A 23,831-nucleotide genomic window follows, 5' to 3' on the forward strand; every position below is an offset into this window, starting at 1 on the left:
TGTTAAAGTGCCCATAGTAATGATAAATTTTCCAGAAATGCTACCTTATGCAGATTTTGAGACTGATTTCGATTTGGACAATGATTCTTATAACGATTCCGAATTTTCAGCCTGTTCGGTACCATATAGAGAGAAAAATTGACTTTTAAAGTTCGAACTCAAGTCTGAAATCAGTGCCCATAGAAATGATGAATTTTCCTAAAATGAAACTTTATGCATATTTTGTGACTTTTAAAATTTTAACCATTATTCTTATAACGATTCTAAATTTTCAGCCAGTTTGGTACCATAGAGCCAGATAAATTGAATAATAAATAAATAAGCGCTACTGGGCTTCCCGCAGTGTGGCAGGCATGCAAACATTTTGACTTTGATTCCTTTGATGTGCGCCAAAGAAACCGACACGGAACGGCAAAGCGCACTTAAGTGCGCAAATAAGTGAACACAGTATCAAATGCCCGTGCCACACATGTGAACACTTATGTGAACACTTCTTTGAACACATGTCTGGCGCCGGCTTATAGTGATATAATAATAGAACTTGAATAAGACTTTCACAAAACCCAAAAATGAACGTTGAAATTTGATGAATTGTTAAAATTCTACGAATCGACCAATCTTTTTATAATCTTTTATTCGAATAGAAATAAGCACATGCCATATGTTGAGTTTTTGGCTGTGTTTTGTGAAAACGTTGCCTCCGCGAGGGCAGCGTCTAGTTCGTTTTAGAGCAATATCTTAAATTCAATGACGGTAGAGAACAATGCTTTGAAGGTAAAGCTGATTGAAGCCCAATTAAATTACTCGGAATGCATCTCCTGAAGATGAAACTGAAGTTATATATGGTAATCTTCCAAAATGGTTCATAAACGAAGAGAAAATATTCAGGAATGTCCGCCAGCTTACAAAATACATAAGCCGACGTAGCTCAGTGGTCCAGAGCACCTGACCGGACATCAGAAGGTGCAGGTTCAATTCCCGTCGGCGACATTTATTTTCAATTTGTATGGATATTTCAGCGACTAATTATTGCTTATAATTATTTGTTATCCTTTATGCTATGCTCAAAACCTTGCCTTATAAGCATTAGTATATCATTAAAAAAATTGAATATACACGCTTTATTATATAATATATTATTATACTATTCTTTGATGATATATTTAAGGTAATAATATTTTTCTCTGAACGGAGACTCTAATCCGCCTCTGTAATTCAATTATTTTACATATGTTTACCTTTTTAGTATAATTTATAACGTAAATTTTGGTGCGTCGAAGGAAAAACCAGATTTTAGTAAAATCCCGCTATGTGTACCTTGCCACTTTTTACCATATTATGGACTAACCGTTATATCAACTGTTTATTGATATGTCACTTGCCAGATGATTTTTAAAATGTATTAACGGTTCAGAAAATATTTCTAACGTATAAAATATATTATTTTAACCTTTTAATAAGTAGTAATTTTTAGAAATTACTAACTAACCCATGAGTACCCGAAGTTGCTCGAGGTTATGAATGTTTTGGGGTAAAAAATATAGAATAATAAATCAATAATAGAATATGGAATTATTGCTTGGGGAGGAGCAACAAACTCGGCTATCAATTACATAGAAACCGCACAGAAAACGATCTTAAAGGTAATACCAGAAAAACATAGACTGACTGATACAGACCAAATATTCAACAGCTGTGACGTACTAGATATACGCCAATTATACGTTAAAACACTACTAAACTACATTTTTGACAAAAAAAAATAATTTTCAACATGCACAAAATAACACTAACAGACCAGTTAGACAAGAATACAAAGAAAACATAAAAACTCCGACAGTAAATTCAAACTTTGGACAAAGACACTACCAACACCATGCTATAAAAGCTTTCAACAGTGTAAAACTTGAAATTAAAATTGAGGAAAATAAAAATAAATTCACACACAAAATTACAAAATGGATTAAAGAACAAAAAAGACAATATTACCAAAATTTCATAGCATAAAATAAAAATAAAACCTACACATAACACACAAAACCAATATAAACACACATCACTCACAAACACACAAGATTATTTTCAATGTTATTATTTTTTAATTTTAAATATATTATTATGTATTATTATTTTTAATTTTAAATGTATTATTTTCTCTTTAAATGTATTATGTAGATTATATTTTCATATTATAAAATGAAGGCCTTAGCACGGGCAAGCCACCCAGTGAGGCCTACATTACTGGAAAACTTAAAATGTAAAAAATATTGTACCAAATAAAAATAAAAAAATGAAAAAGTTTTGAGGTTATATCTAGTGTATCTGAAAAGTGGGTGCAAAAGCTTACTTTAAAAGTATCTGTTTCACTTGATCGTGCCATTTCTGTTTTGGACGCCCTCGACTTTTTCTTCCTTACCCTTTCACGTCATACTTTCTCCTTAAACATTATGTAATATATTTTATCATGCCGTCTCTTCCTAGGGTATCCCCGACTTTGTCTACCATTCAATACTGAATACCATATTGTTACTATTGAAAAAATACATTATAACGACTTTTATTAACAGTCATATATTTTTTTGTAATACCGCGCAAGAGTCCCTACTGCTCCCGACTGTCCAGAGCCAGTGGGACTGCGGCATCCCCAATTGAGAAAGGAGATGGGGAAGAACAAGGTTGGCTAGTAAGAAGTGCCACTGCAAGAATTTCAAGCAACAAAAAATAATTATTTGTCCAAAAAATATCGAGATTTAACCTAACTATCTCTGGTGCGAATGCTGTATTATTTCCACCGGTATTTCAATGGCAGGTGCTCCGCGGAATTAGCGTCTGTGAAAACAAGCAAACAGTTTTATGTTTCCCTCTATCTTATCGGAATAATTGAAGTGATACATTGAAATCCTCCGGCAATGCTGTGTGCGTTCTACCAGTATTTCACCGAAATGTGCTAGCATCTGTGAAGACGAGCAATCCGTTTGAAATATTCTCCCAATCACTTTAGATAGTTGGTAATGTCATTTGATTCCCCTATCTCAACGGACGGATTGCAATCGTTGAAACATAGAAATCAGGTGGAAATGCTTTGTTCGTTCCACCGGTATTGCAACGGAAAGTGCTTCGCAGAACTAGCGTCTGTAAAAATTATCAATCCGTTTGATAGATTCGATTGCAATCGTTGAAACATAGAAATCAGGTGGCAATTCTGTGTTCGTTCTACCGGTATTTTGACGAAATTTGCTCTTCAGAATTAGCATCTGTGAAAACTATCTATCCGTTTGACAAATTCGCCTATCATAACAGATAAATTGCAGGCTATATAACTTATACCATGGAGTATTGCTGTGTTTGTTCTACTGGTATTTCAATGAAAGGTGCTCCGCAGATGTAGCGTCTTTGATAACTATAAATCCGTCTGATAGATTCAATTGCAATCGTTGAAATATAGAAACCAGGTGGAAATGCTGTGTTCGTTCTACCGGAATATCAACTGAAGGTGCTCCGGAGAACAAGCATCTCTGAAAACTATCAATCTTAGTAGTAGCTCATGTTTATGCATTGTAGGCGTAGCGTTTCGTTAGGTTTTTTTTATAAATTTATTTGAATAAATCGTGTTTTTTTACTTCTAAGGAAAACCAGCTATTAATTCTGTCCTTTTTCTAAGAGAGTTTACAGTAAGCTCCCGATTTACTGGGATAAATGAAAAAAAAAACATTTATTAAGTGCAGCAAGCCGGTGTGCCCGCAAAGTTCTCGTCCTTTGTGCAATGACGTTAAATAATGTTTTTGTTCTCAGATTTTTTGTTGTTGTTAGTGAAGTGGATATTAGGTTTCTTTTTGTAGCTCATCTGTAATCAAGTAGGAGATTTTTGGCGTATGATGTAAAACTTGAGTGATCACTTGCCATAATCGGTCAAATTAATTAACTAACTATCTAACTTACCATCACGCCGTTTCCCCGCAGGGGTAGGCAGAGAGGACGGACCGCCAAACAACTCGGTCTTGGCACACACTTCTTGCCTCATTCACATTCATACATCGTCTCATACATACTCTTCTATTATTCTGACTCTTGACAAGACACGACTCGAGTATCTGATTCACTTGATCGTGCCATGTCTTCCTCGGGCGTCCCCGACTTCTGCTACCATTCACATTTGCATCATATATCCTCCTTACACTCCTATCTTCGCTCATTCGCTCTACATGCCCAAACCATCTAAGCGTCCCTTTCTTAATCTTACTCACTACGCTTACATCAGCCTTGCACTCTTTGCGGATCTCCACATTCCTCACACGATCAAACATGGTTTTATCACACATACGCCTCAAGGATCTCATTTCAACAGCATTTAATCTACTTTCATCCTTTCTTTGCCAGTTCCATACCTCACTTCCATACATCAAGGTAGGTACCAGCACTCCGTTGTGGACTGCTAACTTCGCTTCTTTGGACAATTTTTTGTTAGCGCCAACTGCGTTCAGTCCTCCATTAACGGAATTACCTGCATTTACCCTTCTTTCAATATCTCTGTCAGCTTTCCCATTTCTCGTAAACATACTTCCTAAATACACAAACTCATCCACCTGCTCCAAGTATTCTTCATTCACAATTATATTGCACACTGTTTTCGTACTCTCTCTTTCAAACACCATTACTTTAGACTTACTTACATTCATCATTAACTCATTCTTCATGCATACTTCGTTCATCCTAGACACGAGAAACTGTAAATCATCTATACTATTAGCAATCATCATACTATTAGCATACAACAGGCAAAATACTGGTCAAATTAATAAGACCTAAAAATATGGAATAGACGGTAAAATCTAGGTTGATTCATTATAAACTTTAAAACTTTAATTTTCTAACATCTTCCACTTATATCAGGTTATTCATATCCCGGAAATATATTTTTCTTTCTTCTTTTTTCATTGATACGTCCCGGTTAAGCCGCTCCCCGGTTAACTCGAACCGGGCTAACAGAGAGGGGCTTTTGCATTTATGCGTGGGATAAGCTGCAGGTTCAAGCTACCTTCAATGAACTGGTTTTTCGTTCAGTAGTAAAGTTAGGGTTGTCAAAAGTTGATGTAATTATACTATACCTATTTATTTATACTTTGTTTTTAAAGAACAATCTAATTTTGTAGATATTTGTCACTACTCATAATGCAAGTTTTCTGTTTTAATATCTAATGTACAGGATTTTCCAATAAGAGGTGTTATTTTGAATAGCCCGCTACTTCGGTAGATGTTACTTTTGAAGCTGTCATTTTTTGACACTTGACAAGTAGAAAATACGCCATTAATAAAAATGGAACGATACACGCTTCAACAACGCATTGAAATTATTGAAATTCACTTGAATGAATCAAATGCAAATCATCTTTAGTGATGAAGCCCATTTCCACCTCGGTGGCTTCATCAACGAGCAAAATTGTCGCATCTGGGGCTCGAAAAACCTAAGAGTTATTGTTGAAAAGCCTCTCTATTCTCAACGTGTGACTGTTTGGTGCGGTCTATGGTCCGGCGGAGTCATTGGACCTTACTTTTTCGAAAATGAGGCTGAAGCAACAGATACGGTGAATGGATTGCGCTATCGAGAGATGATTAATGATTTTTTATGGCCGGAATTGGATGGTATTGATCTGGACAACGTTTACTTTCAACAAGATGGCGCTACGTGCCACACAAGCAACGAAACCATTGATCTTTCACGATTGAATATCAAATTAACAACTCTTATTGAAAAACCCTGTAGTTATCTATCGACTACACCAATTCGTGGCTTTTGACTGAGTCACTTTGTCACGGACTGGTTCCTCTTTGTACAATACTTATGTGCATTCTTCTAGAAAGATCAGTAAATGATCTCTTTAATGTTGGGATACAACATTAATACTAAGGTACAGGTACACTATTTGCACTATATTGTCGCACAACTTGTACATGTTACTTATAAGGAAGCTACTCGTAAAGACATAAAACAAAAAAGACCTACCCATTTATTATATTCGACCTAATACTTTCTCTTTCATACATTTAGACATACGTTCTTTACATCGAATACAATCAGATGCGTGCAATCCGTGCATGAAATAAACACTTATTTAGAAAATTTCTTCCGGAAGGTTTATAAGTATTTAATGCATGCATATTACATTTATAGAAAGTACAGAAAAATCGATGTTTTGAAATCATGTTGTAAAAATAATATTTTCGGGCGCTTACATTGCCAACGCTGGCTAAACCTTATAAGATACATCAAAATACTGTACTACGGAATTGTATATCTTAAAAAGGCCTACAAAAAGTCTGTGATGATAACTCCCAGCAAAGCCGGGTAAACGTCAGCTAGTTTCCAAATAAAATAATGTTTTTGAAACTAGATGAAAGATTCTTTTAGGTTTTTGTATTGTAAATCGGTATATGTTATTACAAATATTAAAATTATAACGTAGATAACGTTTTTATAATCGCTTACCGATGGTTTTTATCGTCCGTGAGTAGTACTTTATACAAAACTAAAAAACATGTTCATTTAGTGATATTATAAAAGTTACTGTCAATTCACATTTTTTTCGTTTTATATAAAATTATTTATTAAAAAATTTACATGGAGATTCTATGGTAACTTTTAAATGCAAATACAAAGCGTGAGGTTCTCTCTTTCTAACACTATGGTGTTCTCTCTTTAAATCTTATATCTCAGCGTAATACAGAATGAAATACAATTACCGTTATAAGTCAGTGTCAGGCTGGGAGAAATGTTTCCCTAAAATACTCTAGGGGTTGTTTCAGTGGCTACATTGGTTTCCATTCAAATCTGCATGGAAGAAATTTCTAGTGTGTATTATAAATTATAATATTCAGTGGTCAAAATAAAGGAGAACTTCCCATTTATATTTTTAAATATTCGGCGATCATATTATTATATGTATTTGCGACAGCCCTGTTTCTTGTCATATAGGCAGGTTTTATCGGTAATTCCACTCGCTTTTTGTCGTTTTCTGGGCTTTTCATCTTTTGCCATCTTCTTATATAATCTCACAAGTCGAGAGGCAGGGATATCCAGTATAGAGCTCAAGTTCATCTCCCGTCAGATAGCCTTGGAAAGTTCATGCAATAAGACGTACTTCAAGAGGAATACATCATTCGTGTTACTGTTTACAAGGTAAGAGTCTCAATGTATTATTTGTATTGTTTCAAATACAAAACAAAATATTAGAGAAAAGTTAAGAAATCAAAACAAACCTAACCCAACATTTTGGGGTGCCTGGTGTCTTGTTCAAAGAAGATCAATGCAAAACAAACTGTAAACAAAATTCTTGCTTGCACAAACTGTGTAATAATTACAATAACGTACCTAATAACAAAATGGACATTTTCAAAAAAGCCCATAAAAGAATATTTTTCTGATATTTAATGATAAGTTAATTAATTAGTAACTTTTCTGTTGTTTTTATTCATAATTCCATTATTACGTATATCATAAAAAGGTTTTTTTCTAAATTATTAGTATCGTGAATGAGTTTTGTTGATGTAATTTTCGGAGTCTAGAAACGTTCGATTTCAAGCACAAAACTGGTTTTTATTCATTTTGTAAATAATTTTATAAGAAAGCAAAAAAGTTAATCAAGTGTCACAGATAATCTTAAATACTGTATTTTGTTTGTAAAATATAATTACATAATAGGTTTTATTTTAGCTATTCAATACTTATGTACAAACTGATTAATTGTTAACTGTCGATTTCCCGAAAATTAATAAATACATTAAAAAGTTGTTTCCTTTCCTCGTTCATACATTTAAATTGAAAAAAAAAATTTTTAGTAGTTTACATTTATATTTTTAATTTGTATTCTACTCAAGCGAAACGATAGGAAAACCTTACATTTATCTAAAGCATATTTTTTGGTATTCATAATGTACACCGATTCATTATAAAGATTAATCAAAATAGTGATTTGGCATTAAGCTTCGCCTTAATATTATAACCTATATTATATCTACATATGTTTAACTGCTTACTAATTAAGTAAAAAGTTACATCCAAAAAATTAAATTTGAAACCCAAAATAGGCAAATGTTCACCAAAATTTGTCACCCTATTTTACACTAAAAAGTTACCTATATACAGGTGGGGCAAAAGTAATCACCATATTGGAAAACGCTATAACTTTTACAAATGGCGCCAAATGTCAATACGGTTTCGAATTTGTGAAGTAAACAAACTCAGAATACAAATCAACAAGACATGAATCAGTTTACTCGAATAAATTTTATCATAAAAAAAATTACAGCAAAAGAACATTGGGTGATTACTTTTGCCCCACTGTATTTTAGTTTATGTTAGTCTGTTCTCACAAGTAGAAAAATTTTCAAAATTTTAACCATAATTTGTATTGAAATATGACCCTTTTGTTACTTATATAAATATCTATCTGAATATCTTCTTCTAGAAAGAGATTGGTTTCCTCAAAAAAAAGTTAAGTTTGCCTACATTTTGAATAGCATTATATTATTTAATTAGAAGACGTGTACCCGGCGTTACTGGGGGTTATCCTTAGGAGATAGACATATATCGTCATGGACTTTTCTGTAGAACTTTTTAAGATATACAATTCCGTAGTAAATTATTTTGATGTATCTCATAAGGTTTAGCCAGCGTTAGCAGTGTAAGCGCCCAAAATATATGTTTTACGAGTTGATTACAAAACATCGACATTTCTCTAATTTCTGTAAATATAATGTGCATGTATTATATGTATAAACCTTCCGGAAGAAATTTCCTAAATGATAGTGAACCCTATCAAAATCCGTTGCGTAGTTTAAAAGAACTAAGCGCAAAAACAGACAGACGCGGATACCGACTTGTTTTATACTATTTAGAGATTGATTGTCAAATATATATACAGAATTTTCCAATAAGAGGTGTTATTTTGAATAGTCCGCTATTTCGGTAGATGTTACTTTTGAAGCTGTCATTTTTTGACATTTGACAATTAAAAACTACGCCATTAATAAAAATGGAACGATACACGCTTCAACAACGCATTGAAATTATTGAAATTCACTTGAGTGAATCAAATGCAAATCATCTTGAGTGATGAGGCTCATTTCCACCTCGGTGGCTTCGTCAACAAGCAAAATTGTCGCATCTGGGGCTCGAAAAACCCAATAGTTATTGTTGAAAAGCCTCTCTATCCTCAACGTGTGACTGTTTGGTTCGGTTTATGGTCCGGCGGAGTCATTGGACCTTACTTTTTCGAAAATGAGGCTGGAGCAACAGTTACGGTGAATGGATTGCGCTATCGAGAGATGATTAATGATTTTTTATGGCCGGAATTGGATGGTATTGATCTGGACAACGTTTACATTCAACAAGACGGCGCTACGTGCCACACAAGCAACGAAACAATTGATCTTTTACGATTGAATATCAAAATAACACCTTATAGGAAAACTCTGTATCACTTGAAAACCCAACTTATTACCAAACATCACAGATATATTCTGAATGTGCTGATAAATTGTTAGAAATGATGGCGTGCCATCACGTTTTTAACACGATTTTAATAAATCAGCCATTCTCAGTTTTTCCGTGTATCACTTTAAGGTGTGTTGAATTGTCATTTTAATGCGTTATCCAGTCACCGATCTAATCGAAGATCGACAATATAAAATACGTTTCCGTTGAACTTGAAACATGTTTTTGTACACATTTTAATTTTTCTTATTTATTTTAATTGGTATTCGCTAGATAGGTAAGCAGCACAGAATAAAAAAATAACACAAGACATGCGATGTGGGCGTGTTTCGTGACACAAAAGTCTGGCTAATACGGCCTTAAAATTCCAATACAAAACTGTGTTTGATCATCATCGTGAAATTCAAATAGGATTACGATATGCGATGTTAGGCTAGTGTTTTACTGATGGTGGATGCAATCTATTCGCAAGTTTTTTTCTTGCAAATAATGTGTAGCGCCCTTGATGTGATTGTTTTCTAATTTCGCAAATCATTCATATGTTATTATTGGTGACCGGATAAATCGTCAAAATGATAATTCATCACATCTTTAAAAAGATATATAAAGTCATGGAAAGTGATGAAACAAAAACTTTATTAACTGGGTTAAGTAGGTTAGGTTGAAAAAAAAATTTTTTTCATCGTTTTTAATCACTTTTCAAAAGTGTGTTGAAAAGTCACTGTGTTAAGTTAGCATCGCGAAATTGAGTTAAAATCGCGTGATAAATGGGCAAAAACTAAAAGATATTAATTCTTCCTAATAAGCGTTCAAAAAGAAGAAGAAGATGGTTTGAAAGGGAGATAAATAAATACGAATATTAATGGAGCGCGCTAATATTAAAAAAAAACGATTATAATTTATATTAGAAAATATTTTATAAATCATGACTTATTTAAATTAGAAAAAAACTCTCATAGCATTTAAAGAAACACTGTGATTTTTTTCATATATATAACATAAAATGTTAAATAACAAAAACAGATGTGGGTTTTTTTATTATTTTCAAGGCATACTTTGCGATTTATTTTTCTGTCGTTGGAATTTCATATGAATTATTTTTCAACTCGGCTAATGTATAGAGATTATGTTAGAAAATAACAAATTTGCTTTGGAATATAGTGTAAACTTGTTATAAATCGGTAGAAATTGGGAATTTGCGGTCTTATATCAGTGGCCACATTGAAATCTACATGAAAGTCATTTCTAGTATGTGGTATCTATTCAGTGTAAGGTACCTTATAATTTATTAAAAGATTTTATAATATTGTTTTATGGTTTTTTTTTGCGTATACAAAGTGAAAAATTATATATTCAATCAAATATTTTAATACAAAAAACACATGAATGCATCAATTTGAAGTGCATATTTTAACAAATTTTTGCTCTGACACCTATTGGTTTTTGTTTTGTATTTGGTTATTCTATCAATGTAAAATGAACTTATATGTTATACAGTATTATGATGTCTGCATTTAAAGATTTTACCTATGATCTAGGGATCAAACGTAACACACTTTCTGGTTTTTTTCTTGCGTAAATCAAAACTAGCGGCTGGGGTTAAGCGTGAATTTAAGCCTTATCGCCATCTGCATAAGGAGTGTTATTGTTATCGGCCTAATTCCAAATGTTACACTACGTGGCGACTTACTCCGATTCTTACTTTGCCGTTTCGTAATATTTCCGTCGGATATCACAATTGGTTCACATTAGCATCGGAAACCACATTTTTTTAATAAGTTTATCAGTGTCAGTTTCTTTTCCTTCATACAGGGTTTTCCAATAAGAGGTGTTATTTTGAATAACCCGCTATTTCGGTAGATGTTACTTTTGAAGCTGTCATTTTTAACATTTGACAAGTAGAAACTACGCCATTAATAAAAATCTAACGATACACGCTTCAACAACGCATTGAAATTATTAAAATTCACTTGAGTGAATCAAATGCAAATCATCTTGAGTGATGAGGCCCATTTCCACCTCGGTGGCTTCGTCAACAAGCAAAATTGTCGCATCTGGGGCTCGGAAAACCCAAGAGTTATTGTTGAAAAGCCTCTCTATCCTCAACGTGTGACTGTTTGGTGCGGTTTATGGTCCGGCGGAGTCATTGGACCTTACTTTTTCGAAAATGAGGCTAGAGCAACAGTTACGGTGAATGGATTGCGCTATCGAGAGATGATTAATGATTTTTTATGGCCGGAATTGGATGGTATTGATCTGGACAACGTTTACTTTCAACTAGACGGCGCTACGTGCCACACAAGCAACGAAACCATTGATCTTTTAGGGGAAAAGTTTCTTTGAATATCAAAATAACACCCCTTATTGGAAAACCCATTATAATCCAAGCCTCTTCAGTCTTCAAGCCCGCATTAATAAATCCCATCCTAAAGCCCAACCGGGTGGCGTTATAGTTCCCCTGTCTTTACACCTTGCAACAAGGGGCGCTCTGTGAGGTGTTACATAAAAAAGAGGTTTAAGGTAACTGAACCTTGCTGACAGGACATAAAACTGGAAAATCCTCGGATGCTATGATAACTCCACTCGTCTTAAATAGTACGTAGGTAATGACAAACCTGTTCCCACCGCTAGTTTATTTTGCAAAAGGCAACGTTCTGAGGGAATGCTTTAAGAAAACCCACACATATTAAAACGTATTATAATGTAGTGTTAAGTCGGTTGTAATTCATTTGCGGCTACAACGATTAAAACGAATTTAATTTTACAAATATATAAACTTTGATTCATAAAAGTTTGAGAGATTTAGGCTGGCCGCATACATACGTTTTTCGTATTCGATTTCCGAATTTGTTTTCCGTATTCGGACATCCGAATGCACGGAATCAGTAGAAAATACATTAACTGCCGCACACGTTCGTTTTAGTTCCGAACGGAACAAATTCCTTACGCACGTTCCGAATGCGAGCCGGCGCGTTCGGAGAAACCGAATGGAAAAAACCTAATGACGTCATGTGGAACGCAGCTATTGCATACAGTTTGTTTGTGCCGACGCAAACGTACGGAACTTTCCGTTCGTAATTCAGTGTTGCCAACGGATCTTGACCTAATATCGCCGTTTCTCATACATAAGGTAGCGTAAAGTAGCCGAATTTGCTGTTAGGTGGGACATGTTTAAAATTGAGGTTTTTACGTGAAAATAAAAACTTCGTGGGGGGGGGGGTGGCTAGAGAATTTCAAAAGAAATAAAATTTGTCCCCAGAAATAAAAAAAATTCATGGGGAGGGTGGCTAGAGAATTTCAAGAAAATATAAAATTTGTCCCCAGAAAAATAAATTTCATGGGGGGGTGGGGGTGGCTAGAGAATTTCGGGACATGTTTAAAATTGATGTTTTTGAAGTAGCTTAATTGGCGACCAGTCGCCTTTTAGATTTTTTCGGCGCCGATTCTCGCTCTGAGTAGCCAAAATGGCGATATATCGCCCTTGTTGGCAACACTGGTACTGACGTTTATACATTCCGAATGAAGAAAGACGAACGTTTGCGCTAGTCTCACGGAATTCCGAATACGGAAAACGAATTCGGAAATCGAATACGGAAAACGTATGTATGCGGCCAGCCTAAGTGCCCATATCCCTAATCTCTAACTAATAATAAATATTTAATTTTTTGGAATAACTCAACGAGTAAAACTTCAAATTGTATTATTTAATTATTGAACATAATATTAGCGAATCATAAACGAACATTTGAAACAATATCAGAAAAAGATACGGTCACATCTAGGACCATAAGAAATATATTTCTTACATGACAACCACATATTATATTTTGTAATAATAGAATGTTATACTAAATCAAATATGTATAAAATAAACACTAGACTATGGCCTAGGTGTCAAATTTGAATAAATTATTTCGCAAACTGGTATTAAAAATGAGCCATGAAACCAGTGGCGTAGCTAGGTAACCAAGAGCCCTGGGGCAAATTAAAAAATGGGCCCCACTGCTATGTAAACTGATTAGATGTTATGAAATAAAAATATGAAATTTACAAACACTTTAAAAATTCTAAGCTACTTGAGCTCTTTTTTGTGCACTGCAGACTGCGGGGCAGGTAATAAAAATATTAAACAGTAACAACATAAATTACAATTAATACTTGGTGTAGGTTTGGCTAATAAAACGAAATAGAGAAGATTCAAGGGTTTATTTTATAAAGGTCGGGCCTACCAACTGACTAAATAACTATTATATTTACAATTTTTTTCCTAGCTTTAGTTTTCGCAAAAGTATCAATGACTTCGTTTAAATTCAGACTTGATGCGGTTTTGTTTTCAATTGCTATTAGCGATAAATGTCGGAGTCGAGTTTGGCCCATCTTATTTCTTAAATATTTTTTTATTATTTTTAATTTGCTAAATGACATTTCAGCTGCTGCAGAAGTGACAGGAATTGTAAAGAATAATAACATTGCTGTAAATACTTCCGTTAGGTCGCATTCTAGCACTCCATATTTGCTCATTATTTCCTTACATAATTGGTGAACAGTCCATGCTTGAGTTAGTTGAGGTAAAACTAGATGGTAAATATTAATAAATTGAAGTGAAAAACTAGGGCCTATATTTTAGGGCGAATATTTTCTTTGGAATTCGTCACACTTTTGCAATAAAGTTGCTTCATCAACATGTAATAAAAATGTTGGTGTTAGAAAATCGAATATATGACAGACTGCACTCATACCAATAAAACGAGTATCTAATTGAGATATTATTGTGTCTAGTACATTATTGAAAATCTCAATTTTAAATATTTTTTCTCGGTTTGGAAATCGGTGATCAGCAGCTAATTCATCAAAATGTTTTTTTTAACTTTTCTTTGCCTTTTTTCTTGAAAATGGGTATGAATACCATATTTTTTTGCAGTTTCACTGGATTTGCACTTGAATAATTCTAAATCATTTCTATAAATTTGCAACTTTGCTTTGGTCTCTGCTAAAATTTTACTCGCCTCGCCCAAATTGATGTCGCATTTTTGTAAAGTTTTGGATGCATAATTGATGTCGTTCAATACACTGTGCATGAATTCGCAAAACAAACTCGAAATTTAGCAATTTTGTTTTAATACTCTCTGCTTCACTGCGCTCATCTTTATTAGGACTCTTTACAACTATTTCTGATAATGCTTTGATAATATCAAAATAACGAAGTTTTATTGCAGATATCGTATTGACCCACTGAACCATCTAGTCGGATTTAGTTTTTTTAGAGTGGTGTTGGATTCGCCAGTGAATTTTGACAGTAGATCCCAACGTTTGATGCTGTTTCCGAAAAAGTTATACAAATCTTGCAACGTTGCGAAAAAAATCTGTATTTCCACACAACTGCTAACGGCATCATTTATCACCAAATTTAAATTATGAGTGGCACAATGTACGTACTCTGCGTTAAGGGCCCGTTCCCACTTCCGTTTTCAAATCGGGGGCGGGTCCCGTTTTAAAATCGGATGCCCTAGTGGCTGTAGTGGATGTATGGAGCTGTTCACACTTGTCCGACACGATTTGAAAACGGATCCGACATTTTTTGTCGGATGGCTCGCCTACGCAGCGCGTCCGTTTTCAAATCGTGTCGGCACACGCTCGCTCATAGTGTTGTATGGAGCTGTTCACACTTGTCGTCCAGTCGTTCCGGCAGAGTCCCCGCCAAACCCCGACCCCTCCCCGCCCGCTCCCTGTCGCAAGGAAGCAGGCACGCTGCGTGCTTGTATTTGGTTATTTTGTTAAGTAAATAAATCAAAACTACAATAATGGATAAGGAAATAAATCCCGAAAATTTAATACCACTGGTCGAAGAAAGAGTATGGTAATATTTTATCTTTAACTAAATAAAAACAAAACACTTGGTGTACACAACTTTTGTACATCAAAATTTTTATTTTATTTTATTTAAGTTTACTTTTTTTTAAATTTTAAAGCTTTAATGAGATGCACGGAAGAGCGTATTAGTTAAATAAACACATAATAAAAAATATTTGAGTGTTTATTGTTTTCTTACTTTAAAATATCGATAGCCTTTCTTCAGGACAAATGCACTTTCTCAATTTTGTATTTTGATATGTTAAGCTCTCTGAAACTCATTCCAGTAGATGGTTAAAGGAAGTGATAGACATTCTCTTAAGCGATTAAGCGCCCTTGAGGTGATTTTTCATGGTGAAAACGGCGCTATATAAATAATCCATTCATTATTATTCTAAAATAATTAAAGAACTTTAGTTCATCACTTCTTAACTCACCAATTAACACTTGGAAAATTCCTACAGAAAATCATTCGGCTATGATTGGGTGTACTCAAAATTTTCTTTTCACTTTTTTCCTTCTATTTAATAAGTACCACATGATAACAAGAGCTTCATCGTCGTCCATTGCGCACCATTACTGAATAATGAGCAAATAACATGTTTTTGTTGAATCGACAATTATTTTTTTTCGTAGAGTATGGTCCGTTTTTAAAACGGATCCGTTTTTAAAACGGTAGTGTGAACAGGGCCATTGGCCGTCCGTTTTTAAAACGGGACCCGCCTCCGATTTGAAAACGGAAGTGGGAACGGGCCCTAGACGGATATCCTTAATATGTTTTGTACACCATTATACACACCACTCATCACACTGGCTCCATCATAGCCTTGCCCCACACATTATACACACCACTCATCACACTGGCTCCATCATAGCCTTGCCCCACACATTATACACACCACTCATCACACTGGCTCCATCATAGCCTTGCCCCACACATTATACACACCACTCATCACACTGGCTCCATCATAGCCTTGCCCCACACATTATACACACCACTCATCACACTGGCTCCATCATAGCCTTGCCCCACACATTATACACACCACTCATCACACTGGCTCCATCATAGCCTTGCCCCACACATTATACACACCACTCATCACACTGGCTCCATCATAGCCTTGCCCCACACATTATACACACCACTCATCACACTGGCTCCATCATAGCCTTGCCCCACACATTATACACACCACTCATCACACTGGCTCCATCATAGCCTTGCCCCACACATTATACACACCACTCATCACACTGGCTCCATCATAGCCTTGCCCCACACATTATACACACCACTCATCACACTGGCTCCATCATAGCCTTGCCCCACACATTATACACACCACTCATCACACTGGCTCCATCATAGCCTTGCCCCACACATTATACACACCACTCATCACACTGGCTCCATCATAGCCTTGCCCCACACATTATACACACCACTCATCACACTGGCTCCATCATAGCCTTGCCCCACACATTATACACACCACTCATCACACTGGCTCCATCATAGCCTTGCCCCACACATTATACACACCACTCATCACACTGGCTCCATCATAGCCTTGCCCCACACATTTTTTTAAATCAATATTTTTGTCGATAAATAATGTTGTCACTTGGTTGACTAAATCTACTGCGCCATGTTTATTTATTTATTTATTAATCTTAAGTTAGCTCACATCTTCGTGTGTGCTAATAGTTTTATAAACATGTAGGTACATTGTTTGGCAAAAAAATAAAAATTAATAAAATTTTCTTTCTTTAAATATTTCAATAAAGTCACAAAAAAAGAAACATTAATAATTAAGATAGACATATTTTCTTAATTCATTTTTGAACTTATTAATATTTTCTATCACAGCAATTTCCTTCGGGATTTTGTTATAGAGTTGAACGGCCTGGTACATCAGAGATTTTTGGGTGCTTGTTTTTTTTCTTGTTGGCAATCTAATTTGCTTAGAATTTCTCGTCCCGTGTCCGTGTATCTCGTTATTGTAATTTATTTTTCTTTTCAGTTCCTTAGACATGTTTGATGGTTGCATAAAAGCCTAGACACACTTCTTTTACTTCTATATCAATTGGCTGTCCATTTTCCGATCTGTTTATTACTGCATACCTCACAACAATGCTTAGCTGATCTACCTTCGATATGTCCTGTGTCGTATCCACTATGATGGCAAAAAACGGTAACTGTTCATAGAATATGAACCATGTGACAAATGCGATTTTAATAATTTATTATAAATAAAAGTGTAAGGGCCCGTTCCCACTTCCGTTTTCAAATCGGAGGCGGGTCCCGTTTTAAAAACGGACGGCCAATGGCCCTGTTCACACTACCGTTTTAAAAACGGATCCGTTTTAAAAACGGACCATACTCTACGAAAAAAAATAATTGTCGATTCAACAAAAACATGTTATTTGCTCATTATTCAGTAATGGTGCGCAATGGACGACGATGAAGCTCTTGTTATCATGTGGTACTTATTAAATAGAAGGAAAAAAGTGAAAAGAAAATTTTGAGTACACCCAATCATAGCCGAATGATTTTCTGTAGGAATTTTCCAAGTGTTAATTGGTGAGTTAAGAAGTGATGAACTAAAGTTCTTTAATTATTTTAGAATAATAATGAATGGATTATTTATATAGCGCCGTTTTCACCATGAAAAATCACCTCAAGGGCGCTTAATCGCTTAAGAGAATGTCTATCACTTCCTTTAACCATCTACTGGAATGAGTTTCAGAGAGCTTAACATATCAAAATACAAAATTGAGAAAGTGCATTTGTCCTGAAGAAAGGCTATCGATATTTTAAAGTAAGAAAACAATAAACACTCAAATATTTTTTATTATGTGTTTATTTAACTAATACGCTCTTCCGTGCATCTCATTAAAGCTTTAAAATTTAAAAAAAAGTAAACTTAAATAAAATAAAATAAAAATTTTGATGTACAAAAGTTGTGTACACCAAGTGTTTTGTTTTTATTTAGTTAAAGATAAAATATTACCATACTCTTTCTTCGACCAGTGGTATTAAATTTTCGGGATTTATTTCCTTATCCATTATTGTAGTTTTGATTTATTTACTTAACAAAATAACCAAATACAAGCACGCAGCGTGCCTGCTTCCTTGCGACAGGGAGCGGGCGGGGAGGGGTCGGGGTTTGGCGGGGACTCTGCCGGAACGACTGGACGACAAGTGTGAACAGCTCCATACAACACTATGAGCGAGCGTGTGCCGACACGATTTGAAAACGGACGCGCTGCGTAGGCGAGCCATCCGACAAAAAATGTCGGATCCGTTTTCAAATCGTGTCGGACAAGTGTGAACAGCTCCATACATCCACTACAGCCACTAGGGCATCCGATTTTAAAACGGGACCCGCCCCCGATTTGAAAACGGAAGTGGGAACGGGCCCTAAATGTTCGTTTGTTCAAAATCTCAAATTTCCGAAAGTTCTTCAATGATTGCTTTGAAATTTTGACACAAAGTTGCATTCGAATACGCGTGTGTTTTTGCTTACTGTTGGGAAATAAGAGCTTCACAGATGCACTCATAGAGGGCAGTGCATAGAGCTTGCTTGGAAGTCCGTAAGATGGCAGCTAGTAGTCAGTAGTAGCCAGGACCAGTTAGAATGCTCCCAAACAAACTTGGTGTTTTCAGATCTCATTTAGCCAGCTTATAGTTAGGTCAACTATCGAGTCACCATTGTAATACGCGAAGTATTAATAAATCCCTGATTTAACATAAAGAACCTATTATTTAAAATCACCTTCCACGACGAGTTGGAGAACTGTTTGTGGGAACACAGCATTTACCTATATCAAATATATGTCGCCTGTGACAACTGCGCCACCTGTGGGAAGTAAAAGCAACACGCGCCATTGTTTTGTATCTGCACAGACAGACTGAGCAACAGCAACGCGTGGCGGTGTACCGTTAGTTTGCAATAAATATATTATTTTATTGATTAAAATATATTTTTCCTACTTTATACAAAAAAAATAAGTTTTGCATATTTTATGTGCAACAACTAATGGTACGTATACATTTGCGAACCGAAACGCGAACCGAGCCTCGAATTACGTAAAAGGAACAAAGTAACTGCAAGCGGCGCGGCGTTTCGCGCCATTTGTGGTTGCTTAGTACTTTTCCCATAAGTTGAGGTTCAGTTCGGCAGTTCGGCTCGCGTATGTATACGTAGCATAATGTGACTTCCAACCTTTCACGTGGTACGATTCATGTCTAAAAAAAAATTACTTTGGCCAAATATCAAATATATTTTTTTAATTTAAATACGTAAACACCATAAATACCTTTTTTAAACATTGGAAATACCATTGAAACAAGTTTCTGGGGATCGCAATAAAATCACTGACTTATAGATCTATTATGAACATTAGCATTGGTAAAAACAATTTTTTTGTCAACTGCCCGAAACCAGTGGGTGTGCATTCCAAATTTGTGAAACGTTCAAATGTCGTCATCAAATAATATATCTTACAACATTTCTAAACCAAGTCATACTTTTGTTAATGAATTTTTCTTTACCGTGGAACACTAGAAGTGCCATCAATCTGTTAACTTCACCCGCCATAACACACGTACGTTGTGCGTAAGTCCCTAGCATGGCGGGTGAGTTCCAAACAAATGATTCATTTAGCCCAATAGCCAAGCACTCTATCTCACCTACACTCGTCCGACATCCCCATCCCATTTGAATTTCGTAAAAACAGTTTTGTATTGAACATTTAAGCCTCGATTAGGCAAATATTTGGATCATGAAACACGCCCACAAGGCAATTCTTGTGTTATTCTTTATTCTATGACCTATACCTTTTCTTTATACCTTAACATTATGTTTAACTACGCCTTACCTTTAATTTTGTAAGTATTTAACTTTACCTGTCAAAAGCCAAAGTGAATTATTTTTTCAAAATCGAATGCTTTAACAAAAAAACTTTGATTTATCAGTCTGTTTTCTAGTTTCACTTTGTTGGAAGTTAGAAATTGGACAATTTATCTCCTTGACTATAAAAATATCAACAACTTATTTTTTTACTTTGAAAACGTCTAAAATCACAGCACGCTTCATAAGAGGTAACATTAAAAAAAATGTTTTATGATTCAGACTTTTATGTGATGAGGTTTTCATTTTTGTTGAATACTGGACTAAAAATTTTTTTACTGATCCACCCATTCCTTTCAGAAGTCATTCTGCTCTGTCAAACTACTATAGCTAGACCGCAAGCAAAAGATGGTGCACGCCTCTTACCATATGCAGAAAGGGCGTGATTTATTATTAGTTCGGTAGTGTTTGTTAGTGACTTGCCATATTACATTCGCCTCCCGTAGCGTGCTTCAATCTGGAAGATGTAATGGAACAGTATTTTGTTATTGGTCGAACTATAACACACTTTCTTATTTTTGCAGAAACTTCAGCTAAAAATGGGCGTCCGAATCGGCAGCATAATTGCCGCATCAAGTTTGCTGTTCAGCTTAGCCGCCAGTGTCATCATAACTCCAAAAGGGGAGTTCATCACTAACTGCTTCACTGAAGAAGATGAAGGCAGCTGTGAATACAGCAGAGTCAAGATCTGCGGAGACTTCTACGCTTGCGACATGGCCATCCACTTTAAATCTCCTATCAAGAGAATCGGCTACATAGACGAACACATCCTAGTAGCGGAAGGAACCAATACTTACGAAATCGATGCGGAGACACATCAAGCTAACCATATCAAAAAGGTAATCCCGCCAGTAAACGAATTCATCGACAAACACGGTAATAAATATTACACGGGCGACGGCACAACTTATGTTGGACTCAACGAAACAGGAAAAGAAATAGAAATCGTCACAACAGGAGAGTATAGTTCCAACCAGCTGGCTCTAGACTTTGCCGCTAATAGATTGTTTATTCTGACATTCATGAAAGATGATAAGAAAGATACGAGAGCCGGTTATCTCTTCGCTCTGACTCTAGACGGGATGAAGATCGAAGATGAAAAAATTCATGCCGAAAAAGTTGAAGGAGACGATAGCATCACAGCCATGGCCGTACAAGGCGGCTTCGAGAAACTGTTACTCGGAACACGCACAGAAAAAGGATCGAAACTCATCAGATTGAACCGGCTTCAAGTCGACCCTTGTTCTTCAAAAGACATCCACGAAATAGCCATCAAAGAAGTCGTGAACGAAGCCAGTTTTAAACTGCTTAAGATTTTTGAAGAGTCCGACAGTTTTTCAAAGAAGAGCTGCTTGAGTCAACAAAATTTCGTGAGAGAATCATTTAGGTCTTCTTCAACGCAGACAATTTCGACTTTGACTTCAGAACTTAACGATACGATGAGCAAACTGGCTTTGTGCACGGATCAAGTATTATCCCTGGACATAAACGAAAGTGGGTTGGCTATTGAATACAATAATGCACATGACGGTTTCTTCAACGAACGCAAGTCTTGCAGCGATGGTAATTTCAAAAACTCTCACGATCATTACAAAGACTCTCACGAACACGATGACCATGATCACCATGAGAAAACTCTGTGTTTGCCAGTTTCAGAGATTGAGTGCATGAAGAACAGAATCAAAGAGTTGGAGAAAGGTGAAAAGGGTTTGAGGAAAGAATTGGAGAGGTATACTAAAGGAATTAACGCCATTTTGAAGGATCCTCTACTAAAGGACCAATTCCCAACGCTTTATAAAAAAAATTAAAACTTAATGACACAATAGGTTTTTACAAAAAAAAATTGTTCTTTTTGTAATAAATCTAAAATTTCCAACACAATCGCATCTTCATTATTGCCATATTTTTCAATTTATTTATTGAAAGGTTTATTTTACAATAAGAAATGTTAGATAATATAATTTCAGGAGTGGGTAATACCATGAATACATGTATGAACAAAAAAACAAATACCAATACACTAACCAATAAAAAATATTTGGTGTAAAAGACGATGTTATTTTGCTGTTCGATATTTTTTTCAATTATTAACACAAAATATTTTTCTATCACACGCGCTCTGTCTCATCTGTTAACGTGTTGCTGGAACAAGACGAAGTGCATATCATTTGACCCGCTAGGCAGTACCCAACTACTTAATGGTAGGGTGAGTTTATAATTAAAAAACATATATCATCAGACAGCAATCTGACATCAATTTTATTGTATTTCTATAGCACCCTGTATTGGAAAGTGCTGTAGCACCCTGTATATTAATTCTTTTTTCAAATACATATAAAACAACATATAATAAACATCCCCTAAAATTAGGTTGAGGTAACATGTATTTAAGTATTTTCTAATAAATTTCTTTTTTATTCCTGTTACATTGAATCAATATTTAAATCAGGTTTTGATTTCATGATTCTCCAATATGTGCCTTCTTAAATCACATTTACGTTCATATCCCTTCTAGCAAAACTGGCAAACGAACGAAGCAATATTCATAATATAAAACCTCGATGCATGATAATTAAACAAGCTCTTTTGAGAAAAGGCAGAATTACAACCGTTGTATGTACACACAAAGTTTGTGCACTAATTCTGGTGTTTCTTGACATGTTGTAAAAGATGCTTTCTCTGAAAGAATCGCTCGTGGCAATAATCACAACCAAACGGCTGCTCGTCTGTATGTTGTTTCATGTGTTTTTCTAAATTTGAAAATGGTTTTTTACACACTTCGCATTGCACAACAATATTCCCGGTAGAAGGTATAGTATTAGTTCGACCTATGGATGTCGATTCTAGTATTTGTTGCTGCGAATGTTGCGTTTTAATGTGTTGATTTAAGTTGTACGTCAGGGCAAACGCAGCGCCGCAAACGTGGCAGATTTTGGTCTTTGTATTATGCATCACCTCAATATGCCGTTTTAGATATGATTTTGTTTTAACTAGGGCATCACATATGTTGCATTTAAACTTTTTTTCAGTGACGTGTGATAGTAAATGTCTTCTTAAACACTTTGCAGCCGGAAAGGTCTTTCCGCACATGTGGCAGAAGTATGGTTTTTCCATAGTATGACGTGCTCTGACATGATTTTTAAACGATGTAGGTAGGCGGAATCTTCTTGGACAATAAGAGCACACGAACGGTTTCTCGTTTGTGTGCATTCGTATATGTGTTATAAGTGTTCCTTTTCTTGTGTAGGACTTCCCGCAGTAATCACACGTAACACGTTCAACATCTCTTTTACACTCTACATACGGTTTCTCGTTTTTGTGCATTCGTAGATGATTTACGAGCGATTCTTTTCTTGTGTAGGATTTCCCGCAGTACTCACATACAATAAATCCTTCAAAATTTCTTTCATACTTCACCTTTTCGTATTTTCTTCTTTCTTTAACCTTCAGAGATGTCGGCATATTCGTCCATTCTTCAGGATGGAATTTCTTCATGTGCATATTGAGTGAACCGATTTGCGTGAAGTTATTTTTACAACACGTGCAATGGTAAGGTCTTTCACCCGTGT

The 23,831-nt window shown here is 35.4% G+C and overlaps 1 protein-coding gene across 1 annotated transcript; it reads left to right on the forward strand.

The window, feature by feature from the left end:
- Positions 1 to 7,027: 7,027 nt before the first annotated feature.
- On the forward strand, positions 7,028 to 22,313 carry LOC149409656 (uncharacterized). Its single transcript, XM_089649402.1, has 2 exons — positions 7,028 to 7,174; positions 20,787 to 22,313. Exon 2 carries the CDS (start codon positions 20,802 to 20,804, stop codon positions 22,068 to 22,070), a length of 1,269 nt encoding a protein of 422 aa, XP_089505528.1. The 5' UTR covers positions 7,028 to 7,174; positions 20,787 to 20,801; the 3' UTR covers positions 22,071 to 22,313.
- Positions 22,314 to 23,831: the final 1,518 nt, after the last annotated feature.

Source organism: Hesperophylax consimilis, chromosome 30, assembly GCF_061612785.1.
Source record: "Hesperophylax consimilis isolate HC1 chromosome 30, BYU_Hcon_1.0, whole genome shotgun sequence".
In the NCBI taxonomy this organism is placed as follows: domain Eukaryota; kingdom Metazoa; phylum Arthropoda; class Insecta; order Trichoptera; family Limnephilidae; genus Hesperophylax; species Hesperophylax consimilis.